Consider the following 18,648-nt stretch of genomic DNA (forward strand, 5'->3'; position numbering starts at 1 on the left):
AATGGATAAACAACATCGAGCATAATTGGTGCACAAATTAGCCAACTTCTGCATTTTAACATCGTGGAGACAGAAAAGGGGGACAATGGGGGGTTTAGGGTGGGCTCAGCCGGTCTGGTGTTTATGACTCTCAACAAAATACATATAAAGAGACTATATCGTGTGTGAAGCACTGTAAAGCAACCCCCGTGCACTCGAGGGTGCTTGTGGGAATTGTCCGTCCATGCTGTGGTCGGAGGGGGAGGGGGTAGTAAATGATTTTGCTGTGAATGTGCAAAATGTGGTGTGGGGGCATCCCCATCCCTAATAATGTGCATATATTTTACCACCTCTTGACACTTGTGCATTATTAATTGCATTTAATTGCACATAGATTAGCACTTTCGGTAGTTATATAAATACACCCCACACCCCCATACACGATACTTAAGCCTTTGCACTGGAAAAGTTTTTGGGAAAATAATATTTCAAAGTGCTGGCAAAATGAGCGCTTGACAACTAAATTGAAAATCAATAAATGACGTGAAAAATGCATTGAAGTTAATTGAGATATTTTGACCATTGAATATCCCCTCAGATTGCTTAAAAAACATGCAAACGGATGTAGATTCCGCCAAGTACCGGATTGCATGGGTCACAAAACAAAAAAATATTTGCATAAACCGCATAAGCATTATTATTTTTAAGTATAAAATAAATGAAATAAACACGGAAATTAAAAATATTTCGTGTTAATTTATTAATGAGACTTGTTAATGAATATTTATAAAATTATTAATTTTATTAGTTATTTTCTATAATTTAATTATTTTGATACAGAATAATTTATGAATTCAAATTGGAAAATAATCTACCTACAATTAACTTCAGAAGTATCAAAATGATTTGAATCTTTTTATCTAAATTTTTTAAATTTGCTTAAGATATCATTTTAATCTTTCACTTTTTTTCTAAGAAATAAAAATGGATTTTCAATGAATCCTGGCAAAGATCCGACATGTAAATATCCCTTAATGTTTTCATATTAACCTACATAATCCACTCTATCGATTAGAGAGCTTGTTCTAGAGCTAAAGCTCTGTGATGCTATATAGTTTGTAATTTAAGAAAATGCAAACCAAGGGGTTTTCTCTCTAGACAGAACATAAACTATAGAGAGCGAAACTTTAACATATTGAGTTCAAATTGAATCAGTATTGTACATAAACATGGTACAACTATTTATATACATACATAGCTATGCTCTGAATGTCCAATGAAAACCATTTCTGTGTAACATATTGCACAAAGTCAGCGTGATTTTTTTTGCATAGTCAAATTTGAAATGAAATTGTACAGAAATCTGTGGATGGGTTATGCAATTCTAACTTGTTGGGTGTGTCCTCTGCTCTATTGGGGAGACATAGAATGAAAATTTTGTAGTTGATATTCAAAGTTTTCGGGGGGGCAGAAAATTAACCCTCACAGGATGTTTATTTTCCTTCATTCAAAAAGGAATTCCAGGGCTTTGTGGCAAAATGTGATATTTATATTAATTAAGAATTCAATATAATAGGACACTCTTGCGAATAGCTTGAAGGATAATCAAACAATTAATATTTGATTTCAGGATTCCTGTCTTGGGACGTGTCAGACTGTCATGTTGATTTGGAGGAGGAGCTGAATACGATTACCCTTCATGCGCCTGAGGGTGAAGAAGCTCGTCATGGTGAGTTATTTATGTCAATTTATTCATATTACACACGTGGAATTTTCCATTTCTCGCACACATCGAATCATCTCCTCTCTCTATATTGTGTGATTCCTCCCCCATTCGCAGGATAAAATAAAAAAAAACGTATGTACATATTGATAGTGATAAGGTATGAAAATCTTATTTTTATGGTATCAACGCCTTTCTCCTCCTAAATTGACATTTATTTGATGTAGAGTGGAATAAAATAATTTTCCGGAATGCTTATTTTATTTATCGTGAAGATAGAGAAAACATTGCAAAAAATTGTATACTTTTGGAAGCTCTGCAAAAGCACATAGATTTTCAAGTACTTCCCTCTTGTGGAAGTGAATAATAGAAGAGGTAGAAGTCTTGTTAAAAAATTCACCATCAGCAAGATGCAAGTGTTTTCCGCGCTACACCTGAATTGAGATATAAATTTTGTGTGCAGAGAGAGCTACAGAGAGCAAGAAAAAAAAGAGGAGGAAGAGCTTTCAGAGCTCATAAACTCACCCATCCGTCATCATCTACGTTTTCCTGGCTTTCCCGCATTCTCGACAGTGTGTGACTGCCTCAAAGTCTCCACTTTGTGGTTGGTTGCGCGAGAAAGCCGCTGGCAAGAGAGCGAGTGCGAGTGAAACGAGTGATGGGAATGCCGGCAGGGTTAGAAAGTGAGGGATAAAAAAAAAGTGGCATGAAGAGCTTTTTGATATATAGAATCTCATTTGACGTATTGATTTTTCTCAAGTAAAGCAACCGTATGTTGCTGAAGAAGAGCATTCACAGCATCTCTCTGATGGATCTTCACGTTAGATTTATTTTCTCATAACGCACGCATACACACACTTGATAAATTTCAAAAGATTTATCTAATATTTGCACATTTACACCACGATGCTATGTAGGTATATATGTATGTACAGTGCTGATCCTCTAACGCGTGAAATATATGAGAAGCAATAATGTAGCTCATTTTGAAGGAGCATAAAAGCAAGGAGATTAGACGCACAAAGTGATGATGTTGTAAAAAAATATGACTTGTAGTGCTAAGCAATTTTCGCCTATGTGTAGAGCTTTAAGCTCAAGGAGGAAGAAAGCTTGATAAGAAAATTAGGGAACTCACGAAGAAAAGTGAAAGAACGGGTATAGAAAAACGGTAAAGATTTAATTTAATTTTTTAAATTAAAGAAAAATCTATTTAAGGATGTATTTTTGAAGTATTTTTAAAATTTAATTGACGTTAAAAATTGATGAAAAGAAACGAATTAAAAACGATATTTAAAGACAAAAAGTTTTTCTATATTTTCACTATTTATATCGTTCTAATGTCTTCCTTACGTTTCCTTTACAAAATTTAATTTTTCTAAAAAGAAACTAGTTCCTAAAATTATTTTTTAACGTAAAAAAAAGATAGATTTTTCAATGGAATAAGTTCCTTGAAAATTACAAAATCACCCTTAAAAAACAAGCCAAGAAACCTATAGTCATTTTCCCAGGATTAAATCAATTTTCAGAGGAAAAACAAATATTTCGTACATTGTCCACTCGCCTTGGTGAAAATGTGTATTTTTTGGTGCATTTCCCGCCCTGAAAATCCAGTGACTTTTATTCACTCTGGTGGGTATCCATTTAATTTTTTTCCACCCTCTGGCAATTTTCCACCCATATTCTCAGTGTCTAACACCCCCCACAGAGCACCACAGATATGCAAAAAAAAATGTAGGCGCCAAAAATGTTGGGTGGCAAAGTGGCTAAAATAAATTGTTATTGATGTCAATTTCACCGTGTTATGTGTTGAGGGATAATGCGAAGGAGAAAAAATCCCCAGAAATGTCCCAACGATGGGGCATTTTGCCTGTGAAATTACACCCAATTTCGGGTGAAATTTTCATGGGCAACATTATGTCGTTTTAATACACTTAAGCCTGCGTACAATTTATACTTAGACCCCCTGAAATATTCACCCAACACCCCCCGAACAAAATTACCTCCATTGAAGTATACCAAAGGGAAGCATTTTGTTGGGATGAAATTTCCCAGAGTCAATTATTAAATGACAGAAGAGTGAAGAAATTTTCCAAATGAACCGTAATATGTATGAAAAGCGCAACCTCGCGCCAGATTTAATGGCATAAATTTTCATTTTAGACCCCACCTTTTTGGGAACTTTTCCCACCTTTATTTTACCACCCCCCACAGTGTGCGAATAAATTGGATAATTCGTGAAGAATTCATCAAGTTTTCGTGCAATAATAGAGTGTGATGACACTGATGGAAGGTGCATGCAATTGAGATGGAAATTGAATGAGATAACTGCTGCACTGTGAGGAGAACTCTGCCCAGGAGAGAGAATAGATCTTACTCATGGCAAATTAAACTTCTTTCCAAGGTAGTAAATTCTTGAGGGCTTTCCCACGCCTGTGCACTTTACAATTGAGCTCCATTTTCCTCTTCTGCTGGAGAAGGGAAATGCATTAGAAGCCCCGGCACGTGTTGAAAATTATTAGGAAACAGTAACACTTCTTGATAAATTCAATTTATCCACAAGCTCTATTGTTTCTTGAATGTTAAAATTTTGAATATATGTTGTAGAATTTCCGAGAAAAGGGGGCAAAAATGATTATATGAGACTTTGAGGGACAAAGTCATATATAACATGGAGCTTTTCATTTAAACGCGGCGGTGTGTGTGAGTGGGTGGTGAATTCAGCCCATGAAACTCACATTCTGTGATGCTTTTGTGGTACTTGACGTTTCTCAAGTGCTTCGCATCCATGGCAGATTCCTTCAATATGTTAAAATGTCTTCCATCCTGACGAGGGCCATTAGTCGTTTAGCCTTGTTTCACAATGCCCCCTCCCTCAGCGCGCCATATACAACGGATACTGATGTACATATCAAAGGGCTTAAAGCTCCAAAGAGGGGCGTGTCATTTTCTTCTAATTTATACAATTACAGTCCTCTTCGTAATCCAATTTAAATTTCAATGCCACTTGTCAAGTACTCGCAGATGGGATGAATAATTTTACCGCGTGTGCCTTTGGGTGAAGAAAATATACAAATAGTAGAAAAAACATTTTTCTTCTCAAAGCTCTATCTTTAATTTTTAATTTGAAGAATAATTTGCATCATGAAAAAGAAATACAAATTAATCTTTATTTATTCAGTCTTTAGAGTGAAAATTATGAACTGCATTGAGATATCAAATTTTATTGCTCTCGGAAAAAAGCTTCTCTTGAGCTTTTTTAATGTCTTTCAATAAGAAATCTCTAAAATACTATGCAAATTTTCTCTTTTGCTATTTGTGATTCTTCGTCATTTTCTTTTTCAAAGCAAAATGCAAAGAATGTTTCCAAAAAAAAAGAAAAGCAATTTGAAAGCTTTTGAAAGCATCGTTTTATAGATTTTATTTCTTTTATTTTCAAAGTTGTGTTTGAACGATTTTTTTAAATAATATTTTTAATCAAAAGTTTTATTTGATCAGGAGAATGGAAAATTAATTGGAAAGTCAGTTAAGAACATTTCAGGCTCTAGGAGCTTAAAAATTTATTTAAACTAAGGCTTTTGATATCTAAAAATGACTGAAATTTTCCAAAAAATAGTTTGTAAAATAATCAGGAAAAATACACAATTTTTTTCCTTTAATTTATTAATAATATTCCATCTTCCTTAGCACCTCGAGTAATAAAAGAAAATTATTTCTTTTCTTTCATTTTACAAACAAAACGTGCGCAAATGATATTAAATGTATCGTCACGTTGCAAATGGGGAGTGAGCTTGTTGTCAGAATCAATCATATCCAAATGGAAATTATGTTTTGCAATTAAAGAGATGTTTCTGATGGAAATCATTCTAAATCATTGATCTGAAATAATCATCTTATGTGGGCCCAACAAATTGTGCTTCGACGTACTCAACTTCATTGATTGCAGGGAATTATTTAAGTCAAATTGTACATAGATTAGTTGTACTGTATTATATACAAAATTCTATATATAATATGCATATAATATAGCAATGTTCTCGGGGAAAATTATTATGTAATTTTCATGTGAATATTATGACATAAGCCTTCAAAATCTTAATCTCATCTGTTGGGAGAATAGAATCAAATTATCTTCATAGATCAAGAGAACAATGACCCAAAAAGGACTACCCCTTGTCCTGCAAAAGGACCCACCACGTTATTCTCCCTCTCAACGCCATATACGTTCTATAGAATAATAAATTAAACATGAGAAGACATTTTGGGAGAAAATTGAGTGTGAAGCTTAATTATAAATTTTGCAATGTGAGCTCTTTGCGAAGGCAACGAATTCGGAGTTCACTTTAACAATGTGCGGGAGAGTCTGAAGTTGCGAAGAAGCTCTACATGTTGGGATTATCTTTTCTCGATAAATTTCCCATGGCACCCACACACACACACCCTCACATTTGCGGAGAAAGGTGAGAAATGTGTGGAAAATTGCTATCTATTCTATGGAAGTGTGGAAAATTCATGCGATGCGATTCGGCGACAAGGAAATTCGCAAAGAGCTATCGATCGCCCATATACCACAGACCAGTCAAAGTGGAGCCGCCGTCAGAAATCTTTTGGTGCTTTTGTGGACATTTTTATTCACTCATCTCGTTTGCACTTTATTGCCCATTCAGATCCCTGTGTGAAATTCCAAATAAATCACAGGGATTTTATTTTTCCTTTTCGCCCATTGGGGCGAATTTATTGGAAAACTATTCTCTCTATGGACATTTGGGGTGTGGTTCCACATCCCCATCGCAAAGTACCTGGAGGCAATGCTTTTGCACACAAAAATTTGCTATATATGCAGAAAATACAAAAAAAAAGCTTTGGGTTGGAGCTTTTTCCCGAGATATATAGCAAAATGTGTCTCGTATGAAGAATGTAGGAAAAATTATGATGAGAAAGGAGGGACTTTGGGGCAATATTCCCCCGAAAAAGAGTATAGTTTTCTAGTCTTTTCCAACCTCTTTGAAATATTCAATCGATTTTGGAAATTTATTGTATAAAATACAACGGGGAAAAAAAGGTTTTCTTGAGAGGAGAAAAAATTTTATATTTGAAATTTTCACCACCCGAAGGTACACAATGGATGCGAGAGAACAAGAGAATTTTCCGGAGATATTTGTTGAATGATTCTTATCGGCAATCCCATAAGAATTTATCATCCAACCACCCTCTCCTTTTTTGGAGTATACCCGTACACTCCGTAACACTAATAAAGATAACTCAAATTGTCTTTATTTTCACCCCAAAAAATAATACTCTCAAATGGGAAGAGATGAAAAGATTTCAGAGGGGGTGAAGGATGAGATATAACTTCCTCTTGTGATTTTCATGACATTATTTTGATTGTTCATTCTTCCGCACATGCACCGCCAAGAAGAAAACTCGGTGTTAGATTATAGTTTGAGGATCAGTGAGCCGGCACACCATGGCCTGTTTGCAGAAACATCCCAAGAATTATTGTGAAAGTTTGTTCTTGGTAAATTTGCTTGTTTGGGGCCACTAAAATGACAATTTTCACCCCACTCGACCCCACCTCGCACTGCTTTTAAATCTCTCTATTCACCCCTCACTGAGCCAACGAAACATGGTGGGAAAAGAGGTCAAATAAAACTGTTGTTGTGCAATTTTAAGCAAATTGTAATGAACTAAAGAACAAAGTACTTTGCTTCCTTTTTAATGCTATTATACAGCATAAACGCACCTAATTTCCTTTTATTAGAATCTATTCAATCTTTAAATCTGATTTTATTTTTGAATATTTATCTAAAGATTTCTGCAAAGTCTTAAAGTCTAAAACTCAAAATTTTTTATATTTTTCATCGGAATAAAAAGCTTTGTGAAAAAGTTCTCAAGCCAAAAATTGCACTCTGTCATTGGAAAATATGATATTTTGAGACTTTCCTTAATCCTTGAGTGATTTTTCTATTGCCCCCACTCTCCCCTAGACTTTAAGACTTAGATATTCCTTCATTTCTCATGATTTTATTTCCTCGAAGAGTTTTCCCCTCAAGTTCAACTATCTTAAAGAAGAAAACTTTTTATGGGGAACATTTCCTACGATATTTCACGTAGAATTCATTTATCCCAAAAGTTTTATCTTTCAAGACTTCCATGAAAGCTTTCTGCCCAAAAAAATGTGCTTTTTCTCCTGGAAAAATTGTGGGTAATAAATTTTTTTTTTCCAACAAATAACATTTTATGATAATATCTTTTTTAATCTTCCAAAAAAAAACATTTTAAATTAATTTTCAATTAAAATAACATGAATGATATGACGGAAATTTAAATAAAAATCGTATTAAAATTAATTTAGCGTTGAGGTGAAAAAAATTGTATATGGAGCCCAATAAAATTTATGAGCTTTTGTGAGCTTTTATTAATTTCTCACTCACATGGAAATCTGTTTGGAAATGATTATTGTTTGAATGAATTTCTTTTTTTTTATTATTATTTTGAAACATAAGCAGAGGTTTGGAGCTTTTTGATTTTTTTCTGTCTCTAAAATTAAACAAATAGATTTTGTTTGTGAAAAATAGCTTGTCAAATGGATATTTTTGATTTTTGTGCTCAATTTGAGCTCTGTAGAATTCCAGGAATGGGCATGAAAATGGATACAAAACTCTATTTAAATAATTCAAAATAAATGAAGTGTCAATGTGAATATCAAATTCTTTTTAATTCAAAATTCAGCCCAGTAAATGGAAGTCCCTGATTGTTCAATTAACATCAACAATTTCAAATCGAATTTGGGGAGTCCAATTAGTGCTTTTCTCTCTCTCAATATCACCAAATTCACTGGAACTTTTTGGTCTATTTTAGTCAGGTGTGGGGTTGCCCTCACCTTTTACCTTTATACCCAACATACAGTGTTTTGTGACCAATTTGAAGGTGGTAACAAAATGTCGTTGCTTTTGAGTGTTAATTGTTCCATTTTGTCACACCTGAGAGTAGCTCTTATTCTCAAAAATAGTCCAGAAAACTTTCATCCATCAGAGAAGTTTTAAGTGCCATTCAATGGGGGGATAAATTGTGTGAAAGCTCCAAACAGGAACTTTCAATTAAGCTGGGAGAAATTTCTCAAATTATGATAAACTCCAAATAGTTAGGTATAGAATGCAATTTTCCACTTGATGTGGAAAATTTTCCATTTCTATTCAATAAAACATGGCTGGTACTTCTTCATATATAACTCTCACTGTGTTTTGTGGCTTTTCGTTCACCACAAAATTGCATAACTCAATTTTATATTTCATGAAAACGTGGAACAATCTCCCCTGCAAAAGCTTGATGAACTATCTTCTTGATTCAAAAACCCACATATATGTGGAAATTTTGAAATTATGCCATTCCTCGTGTATGTTCTCCTTAATCAAACATTAATGAACGGCTACTGTTCCGGAGGATACGTACTACACCATACACAAGGAGATCTAATTATATTTATCTCATACCGTTATTTTCCCTTAAGGTATGTAGTGTCCTTTGACCACAAATTGTGTACAATACTGAAAGTTTTTCTCATTTTACAAAATTTGTACTTTTCATGTCGGCCTGAGTCAAAAGGAATTGAAATTTGTTGGCGAAAAACTTTTTCCATGCAAAGAGAAGGTTTATTTTAATTAAAAATTGTGTTTTGGGATTTTTTTGTCGATAGATGGCGCTGAAATATGATACTAAAGGTGTTTAAAATTGTGAAGCCTTTAATTTTTTGTTTGTAAATAATTAATTTAGGCATTAATACTTTTGATCTTTTATTATTTTAATAAATTTTCATGAAAAAGATTTCCTTTAATTACAATTTAAAGCATTTTCATTATAGTTCACAGTGACATCTATTGAGAAAATCAATTAGACTTAAATGACAATTTAAATAAGAATATTATTGGCAGTTAAAATACTTCCCCTCTAAAGAATCTCCGCATCTTATTATTATAGAAAAATGTACATTCAAAAGCTCCTCCAAGAGCTTTTCACAGCTCATCTACAAAATTATGAAAATTTTCCAAACTAATTAACTTAATTTGTTGAATTTCTTCCACAAAATCTACAAAAAAGTTCCTTCGTTGCAATAATTACGAAGCTAACCCTTCCAATCTGCAAAAACCTTCTCAAAAAGTATTTTGTACGGCAAAACAGCTACAAACTACCAACGTCAGCAATTTTCTTCACAAAATACAACTACGACGAAGGAATATCTAGGCCTATGCGGAATACATCGTCAAGGGATTCATCGATTAGGAGGCTCGACCGAAAAACACAAAGTTAGGGAATGTTTTTTGGTCTTCTTGCACACACACGTTTCATTTACCATCTCCCCAAAAAAAGGGGAGAAGATGAAAAAATAGTCATAGAGGGAAAAAAATCCTCGAGAACTCATAAGATAGACACCAATTTCACTTACGTGACTTGCACATTTATTGGGCGGATGTTTTCCTTCGAAAAATTTCTCAGCATATATTTTCTACTTATTTTCCTACCCCCTCCGTTCCTTTGCAGAGTTTGTCCGACAAAGGGGTATTTTTTCTCACATGAAACAATTTCCGCTTCGGTGTACTTTGGACAAGTGAGATTTCTTGAGACACTTTGAACGGAGCTTTTGGGGATTCTCCCTCATGGGAAGGGTGGATTTTGTGTGAATTGCAAAAGAAGGAAAATCCCTTTCCCAACAACTTTTCAATTATACGCCATGGGAGGTATAAGGAAAGTGCATAAACATGTCATGAAAATAGAGACATTTATGCATGATTTGGGGGAACTTTTATGAAACTAAAGCTAACACGACGATGGTAAATAAAGTCAATCGCATGAAATTCATTCCTTAGAGGTATTCCTTCACGTGCAAGTCATTCCTTCTATAGGTAGCAAACATTGTTCTCCAGAGTTTTAGCCCCCTGGTTGGCAAAATATTTGCTCAATTGTCGACAAACAAGGCTTTCATAAATGCAACCCTCACTCGTGGGACAAATAAAATTGTCCTCCCACCCCGCCTAACTGCTCCACATACAATGAAAGAAGAATACATTCCAGACACAATATTCACATCCATATCTTTGGGGCTATGTATATTGATTCCTCGTGAATATTGAATAAATTTCCGAGAACTTCCACATTTCAAGGGGGAATGCATACCAATGTGAAATTGGACAGGAGAATTTGGGTTTCTGAAGGGGGCTTTCTTTTAGAATTTTAGACACTTTTTTTCTTAAGCTTTCTTGTCATTTAGGGAGGAATTTTGTCTTTACTGAATAAGGAAATTGAGAGACTTTAGAGATTTGTTGGAGCTTAGTATCGGTTTACGGGAAGATATAAGAAAGAAAAGCTCAAAACATTAAAATTCTCTTACTCTGTTTTATACTTTCTTCTAAAAATAATTCCACCAAAGGAGGTACGAGAGGAATTTAGCAAAAGAATCTCTTTAACAGTTTATCCAAAGATCAGTCTTTGAATGGGAAGAGATTTTATTTTCAAGAACACCTTTAATCCACCCTAGAGCCTCAGGGAAAGCTCTGACATGTTATTGAGAAGAAAATGTGGAAATGCTTTGAAAAATAATCTTAGCATGTTAGAAAATATCCTGATTCCTGACCTAGTACAAGAAATAAAACAAACAGAAATTATCCTTTTTTAAGACATTGACCGGCATTTTTCTTTCTCGTCTAGAATTCTTACCTTTAATCCCGAGAATTCTAGTTTTTTTTTCAGTTGTGATTTTCTTAAAATTTAACCCAATTGCATTCAAGATTATTCTACTTTTGTACTAGAAAGAAAAAAACAAAATTTTCAAAGAAAAATTCACTGAAAAGCTCCTAAGAAATGTTGTGGATTTTCCGTTGAAGAATGGAAAGCCTTTTTGGCCCAATTGGCATTTTCGGGTGGAATTTTATGAGATTCTATGGGAGTATGAAAGCATGTCGCGTGGGAATGATTCTCACCCCTCACCCCCTAAACCTCCACCAACCAATATAAAGAATTTCCATTCGTTTTTTTTTCTTGCGCAGAGTTTGTACATTTTTCCTAGTTCACACACTTCTTTAACACATGAGAAAAATCGAGAAAAACTTTCGAGGAATTTCACATGTAAATTAAGAAGTGTCGCAACACTCCTTTTGGATGGAAATAGAAATTCGTGTGGGTAATACATTATGCATAAAATATTCTCGTATTGATTTCTACATAAAAATATTAAATTTCTCGGAAGGGCAAAGAGAAAATAAACAGGGAGCTGCGGAAGGTCGGTGGAGAAGAGGGGCAAAAGGTAGAAATTTCCGAGAACCCCAAAACAATCGCCTAAATTGAATTGCTTCCCTTAAAAGTTCTGCAATGGAGAGAGAGGAAGTTCCTTGAAGAGGGATTTTTCATGGATATTTTGTATGGCATGTATAGATAGGTAAAAGCCACCCCCAACTGACCTATACCATTGTCTTATCGTTGGCACACGATTTCCTTTTGTTTTGAGTGGGGGGTGGAAAAGCCTCGTGCATGGAAACCATACAAGATGGAAAATCCTGTTAAGGATTATTGCCTACCTCGAGGAATATTTTTGGCAAAAAGACAAGTCACGGCGCGAGAGGGGAGTCAGTTTGTTGCGAGATAAGGCGGCAAAAGTAGGAGATTATTGCAGTACATTTCATCGTAAATTTATTCGCCGGAAGCTCTAAATTTGACCAGTACAGTGTTCCCAAGACAACAAGACCCAACACTATACTTTGCTCTTTCGCCTCTTGTTGCGGAGAGAGTGTTATTTTCAAAAGCTCCCCTTTCTCAATCGATTGTGTGGCGCATTCAAAATGATTGCTCTACATTCTCAGTGGCGCATTCAGGGAAACATTTCACCAATTTTGTGTAATACGGCATTTTCGTGTTGGAATCCCTGAGACACCGGCACTTTTCCACGAGGAATGTGCTGCTCTGAGGATGATTGGTGTGCCCAGGGAACGGTGAATGACATGAAAGGAAACTGCCGCCAAAACGGGGACAGAACCATGTCCCAGAAAGGTCCAAGATAAATGGATTAAATGTCGGATAGAAGGCAAGAAAAAAAATCCGCTTCAAGCAACAATTTCTTGTCCAACTCTCACAGAAAGCAGCCAAAATTGGATTTTTATCAGGAGGAGTCCTTATGAAATGAACTTGCTGATTGTCAAAATGGATTCACCCCCCACGCAAAAGCTCCTGCTTATCATGAATTTTCTATTAAACATAAGAGAAGAAATCCGTCACTGGCTTTGCCAACATTCCCCGAGGGTACTTCTTGCCCCCAAACGTGAGTGAATGACTAAAAAAGCGCCCGAGTGTCGCATACTAGAACACTATGGGGTGAAACATAACACATTTTGGGCTGGAATTTGAGTTACAAACCCCATGGGGAAATTGTCGCTTTTGCTCGACAAATTTGTACAGCATGATATTTTTTTCCACCCCTGATCGAGGGGGTGAATCACACGAAAGGGGATGAATCACAAAACAGAGAGGGTTTTGGGGGTGAAATGAAGCTGTCGCGTAAAAGATGGGGTAGCCCATGGAGGTAACAACGAGAAGCAAAATAACAAAAAAAAGTTCCCACACATTTTATCCAATAAACCATGAAAGTTTCACGAGGTGAGATTGATGATGTTACCCCAGCTATTCGCTAAATGGACGACAATCCCCTGAATCATTGCCACCCCTTTGGGCACATCGTTCGGTGGGACAATTTTCACATTTAGAACCAGGAATGGACAAATGGAGCTACATTTTCCTTGGACCAACATAAATTGGCCCTGGTTGGGTGAAAAAGACAATACCGCCAAGAAGTTGAACACAAAAAGGGGGTTGAAGAACAAGGAAATGCTTTCTTCTTTTCTTTTCTTTCCATCTCAAAAGGCAAAATTATCAAAATTCTAACAGATAAATTGCGCGACGTTGAAAGAAAAGCTTTCAGGATGTTTTTTGGGAAGTTTTCTTCTTGTTACGTCCAAGTGGTGAATGTCTCTAAATTTAACTCGAATAGCACGAGAAAATTCTATGCTCTTTCATAGATTTTTTGTAGCATAAAGTTCATAAAGAAAAACTAACTGAATATGTCGTGTTCTATAGAAGTTAGGAATAGAGTTTTAGCGTGTCCATTTTTTTTGGAAATAAAACGTACAAAGATTTAAATCCCGATAGGGTTTATCATTTTAGGGGTTTTGTCTACAGTTTTAGTTATCTTCCAACCCATGTTTGAGAAATATATATTTACAAAGTACCAAACTTTCAGGGCGCGTAATTAGGGAGGAAACAACATAAAGGAAAAGTTTCCACAACAAGACTTTAATGTTGTGAATTCCATGAGAACATAATATTTCATACATAGCATATGAGATATTTATTAATTTAATTTAATAGAAAATATATAGCATATCTATTAAATAAATATAGATACAATGGGCCTTATTCAGCGACCAAGAAACTCTTGAAATTCGCTTGAAATCTTGAAATTTCAGTACAAAATTCAAAGATTTCAAGGGTTTCTTGGTCGCTGAATTAGGCCCAATATATCTCCTAAATTAAACACCTAAATATATAAATAACGATCAGACAAATTGGTGATAGTAAATTGAAATATGAAATTGGCACGGAAATAGCTTTTATATCGCCATATCGGAGAGCAATCAGAATTAGACCCGATTAGACCGAATAAAAGACATAAATCCACAAAATCGATTTTCAACCACTCTGAGAAAACCCCTTATCGCCCATAGCCAAGAGTCTTCTCTCCTGCGTGAATCATGCGTGAAATTTTCGCAATAGACACATTTCAGTGACCTCTCACCTCACTCCTGTGCGCACCCACGCAGCCCTCTGCAAGCCTCGACGCAATAATTTATCATTAAGTTTCCGGGTGAGTTGACGGTATCGACCTTAATTCAAAAATCGATACACCGGCAGCAACAACACAGCCTCACGCCCATATGTTGCGATATGTCGCGGAGAAAAACCCTTGCGGTTGTGTGAGAACCGCAGAACCAGTGAAAGAAAAAAAGAATGTTGGCACTTTTTTTTTCGGGGACATTGGTGGGGCTAATAAATTATTTAACAAATTCATTATAATTTTCTATATTATATAGCTTGGCGCTGTTGTACTCGGGTCGTGGAGGTTTTCCAGGATATAATTCTGGCCTCAAGCCAAACACTCTATAAGTCTCTGAAACTTTGTGCAAGTCACTCAATTTTTGTGCTAAAGTTACAAAACGAGGCATCGGAGATGAAGGAAAATTCTCTTTCTTTTTTTTCTGTCTTTAGGGTGGTTAAGACAAACGGAGACAAATGGTTGGAGTCGCGAAGGAAAACGAGTGTCAAAGAGAAATGAACAATTTAGAGCCATTAGCAAGGTCCGTGTGGGGTACATATACGGAGGATTTCCTCCTTGGAAAAGCAAAAGGAAAAAAAAACTCGAAGAGGACAACCGATAAAAATAATGAGACTCTGAGGATGGAAAAGACAACGTATACAGAGAAGATAAAGTGAGGACACCGATTCTATCTCAATTCACTAAATTCTAGCTCAATACTATACACTGAAAGAAGTATAATATTGCTAAAAATGAACAAGATTCTTCCTCAAGACGTGATGCACGAAGAAAAAGAAAATCTTGCGATGCGCAGGAAAAATTCCAAGTGGAATAATTTTCTTCTTTATTCGACTGCAAAACAGACAAAGATGAGAATTTATGGTGACACGAAAAATTAGAAAAATTTCCCATTGTTGGCTTAACAAGAGTGGAAAACAAACAGAAATGAGGAAATCTCGGAAATTCTTTCCTCTTCTCTTCTCAATTTTTTTTTGGCAAAAGTGGAATCTTTAACTTTTTCTTGGAGATAGTTTTATTGGAGATTTTCTTGCTCATCCTTCCCAGAGAGAAGGAAATTTCGCAACTTTGACAATTACAATGTGAAATTTAATCTGTGTGAGAACCTTTCATCTCCCAAAAAGGATGTACGAAAAATTTTCACGAAGAAAAAGTTAACTGAGAAGGAGGAAAATTGTACATAAAGACATTTTCTTTTGGGATTGTTTGGGAAAGTCTCCGTTTCGTTCTATACCATCATCGCACTTCCCAATAATTTCTTCTTTAAGCAACGCCCAAAATAAGAAGTTGTTAGTTTGTGCTTCTTGTATCCACTCGAGTTTCACTCGCATCCATTTATCTTCCACCAAAGTGACTTTTCTTGCCTTGTATCTCTCTTTTTTCTCCTCCTTCCCAAGCATATCGCTCAACTTTCTTCCTCAGGATCGTCAATAACCAATCAAATGGTTCTCTTAATTTATTTTTTCTTCACGGAAAGGAAATGAGGATGAAGTGTTTGAACAACTTTAGCTGACAAACAAGGTCATTTTATTGATGTTAATTCGATAGAAATTACTTATTTTTTAACATTTGCCTAATCCTTGAAGATGGAGGCGCCTGGTATTACCAGGCGTCTCCATTTCTCCACAAAAAGTTGAGAACTGCAATGAAGACGTTTGATTGCAAATTACGTCATGATTTTGCTTTAAAAGGAGAGATAATTCAACATCAAAGAGACAGAAATATTTCAGAAAAAAATCAGATTGCAGTGGAGCCGCCTGGTTGTCTGTGAGTTGCTTTTTGATACAAAGTCATTGACCAAAAAAATCAATAAAATGTTTCTTTTGAAGAGAAAAATAACGAAGAAAAATTTTGAAGATTTTTGTGAGTATTGTCAAATATTCTTTTCAAAATTTCTCACAGATAAAGCTTGTCAAACAAACAGCAAAAGATTCTAAATAAACCCAAAGAAAGAGGCATTGTAAGACATTTTATAAAAATTGAAAAGTGCATAAAAAAGCACCCTCTGAGAAATTTTCACGCCACATTTCATCATCAAAGCTCGCAGGTCCTGCAGATTACGTCTTTATAATTTTTTTCTGACTGTGAGACTTTATTTACAAGAGATCCAACAGACCCTGCCCATTGAAGGGCCTTTTATTTCCATTTTTCTCAACGACTTCTTCATTAAATCCTCTTTCTGTACACAGAAGACGTGAAATCCATTCCCCCCAGCCCCATTCGCAAGTCAATAGGAAGTGTATAAAAGCTCCAAACTTCCGTTTCATCATCTTCCATTTCACGGAGATTGGCTTTCGAATGAGACAGGTCACAAAGAGAGAAAGAAAGGCTCAAAATATATAGAAAATTTATATAAAAGCCAACGACGAGATAGACCTTCCAGCGTATTGTGAAGAATATTTCATCAAATTGATTTTTTGAAAGAAAAATATTTCTGTACAAGACAGCTAATGGACGGAATCTTAAATTTTCAATACAGCACAGACAAATTTGTATTCCGTGAGAAAGGACGAAGGATAAAAAAGCTTTTTGGATAAAAATATCCCATCCTCGTGCAGTCAGTTGGTGCACTACCGTGCCAAGTAAAAAAAGCTTCTGCCTACATCCGCCAGAGAATTTGTTCCACTTTGAAGAATTAAAATTACAATAATTAAGCCCAGAATGGTGTGGGTCAATCTAATTTTCAATCCCGCACCGAGCCAACCCCTTTTTTTTCGCGAAAAAGAAACTTTCTGTATGCGCGATAGTCTTGGCGTGTCTCAGCACCATAAAGCTCTCCTCGATGCGGAAGCTTTTTCGTGCAAATAAAGTTAATAAAATTCTTTTTGTTGCCCTCTCTTTTTCACTCCCCATTTTCTGCACCCAATAAGCCTGGCATACATCACACACACATTCCTTCTTCTCTACACCCATTTTCTGACAACTCCCTAACCCGACGGGGGGGACGCTTTTTTCCCGGGCGTCGCCAGTGTGCTTTTGGAATGATGACTATAAAACCATAGAGAGCCTGACGAATCATGGAAGAGGAATTAACTTCTTGTTCTCACCGAAAAAATAACATTCATTGTAATTTCCTTGCCCCCCACCGCCCACACGTCGTTAAATCCTCATTCGGGATTTTTCTATGTTAAAAAAGGGTATGGTTATGTGAGAATGAAAAGCTCACCTCTATTGTATTTCCTGCGTTGACAACCCCTTTTGACCATTTCAACACCACTCATTTCCTCCTCTTCCACCTCGTCCCGCCGGCCGTGAAAATGTTCGTGATTTATACTGTGGTGCATTATTCCATCATTTCGCACAGAAATTACTCTACTCCTTTGGGTGCCACTTGCATTTTTTTTTTCAACTTTTGCCCTTCGTGAATTGCAAAAATAGAACACTGCAAAAGTGCAAAAAAAAGAAGAAAATTCTAAAGTCTCCGAAAGAAACTTTGCATGAAGTATGTACGTTTTGATCTGGAAATGAAAGCAGCAAAGCAAAAAAAAAAGGAAATTGCTTTTCACAAGAATGATTTTGAGTAATGGAATCACTTTGGGGAGATTTCTTTAAAAAAATATAATTTGTTGGAATCTTTCCAAGAATTCTTTTTTGATATTTTCCATTTTCTGATTAGAAATTTATTTTTCTAAATTGAAATTTTAAAGATTTTTGAGGAAATTTGTAGGTCTTTGAAATGATTTAAAGAATAAAGAAATGTTAAAGTATTCTAAAGAAGATATACTAATTTTTTTTCTAATACCAATATTTCAAATACTTTGGAGGTTCAGAAGAATTCAAAAAAAGCTCAATCGTTACATATAGGAAAACAGAAAAATTCTCCAAGTTCAATAAGTAAATATTCAGCAAATATCAGCAAATTTTGCAAATGGTTTTCTAACTTTTCATTAGCCTTACAGTGTGTGTGTGCCTTACTGGCAAAGACCTCAGCTACAGAAAGAGAAAATCAAATAATGAAAGACCACAAAACAGAACCACAATAATAATACTTCTGTAAACTATCCAAATTTAAACTCCGACATTTCCAATCCCATTCACAATAATTGTTTGGTATGGAGAGGCTTTTGTGGCTTCACTC

The 18,648-nt window shown here is 35.4% G+C and overlaps 4 protein-coding genes across 4 annotated transcripts in view; 2 read left to right on the forward strand and 2 right to left on the reverse strand.

Moving 5' to 3' along the window:
- Window positions 1-18,648, reverse strand: part of LOC129786719 (glutamate-rich protein 2) — an 871,459-nt gene that overhangs the window by 160,422 nt on the left and 692,389 nt on the right. The gene's annotated exons all lie outside the window — the stretch shown is intronic.
- LOC129786663 (nuclear cap-binding protein subunit 1-like) overlaps window positions 1-18,648 on the reverse strand; it is a 303,879-nt gene that overhangs the window by 160,422 nt on the left and 124,809 nt on the right. The gene's annotated exons all lie outside the window — the stretch shown is intronic.
- Window positions 1-18,648, forward strand: part of LOC129786648 (mucin-2-like) — a 247,544-nt gene that overhangs the window by 160,422 nt on the left and 68,474 nt on the right. The gene's annotated exons all lie outside the window — the stretch shown is intronic.
- LOC129786639 (microtubule-associated protein futsch) overlaps window positions 1-18,648 on the forward strand; it is a 72,435-nt gene that overhangs the window by 17,237 nt on the left and 36,550 nt on the right. The window contains exon 2 of the mRNA XM_055821763.1: window positions 1,610-1,708. Coding sequence (XP_055677738.1) covers window positions 1,610-1,708 — 99 coding nt within the window. The remainder of the gene's footprint in view (window positions 1-1,609; window positions 1,709-18,648) is intronic.

The sequence above is a fragment of the Lutzomyia longipalpis genome, chromosome 1 (genome assembly GCF_024334085.1).
Source record: "Lutzomyia longipalpis isolate SR_M1_2022 chromosome 1, ASM2433408v1".
Lineage (NCBI taxonomy): Eukaryota > Metazoa > Arthropoda > Insecta > Diptera > Psychodidae > Lutzomyia > Lutzomyia longipalpis.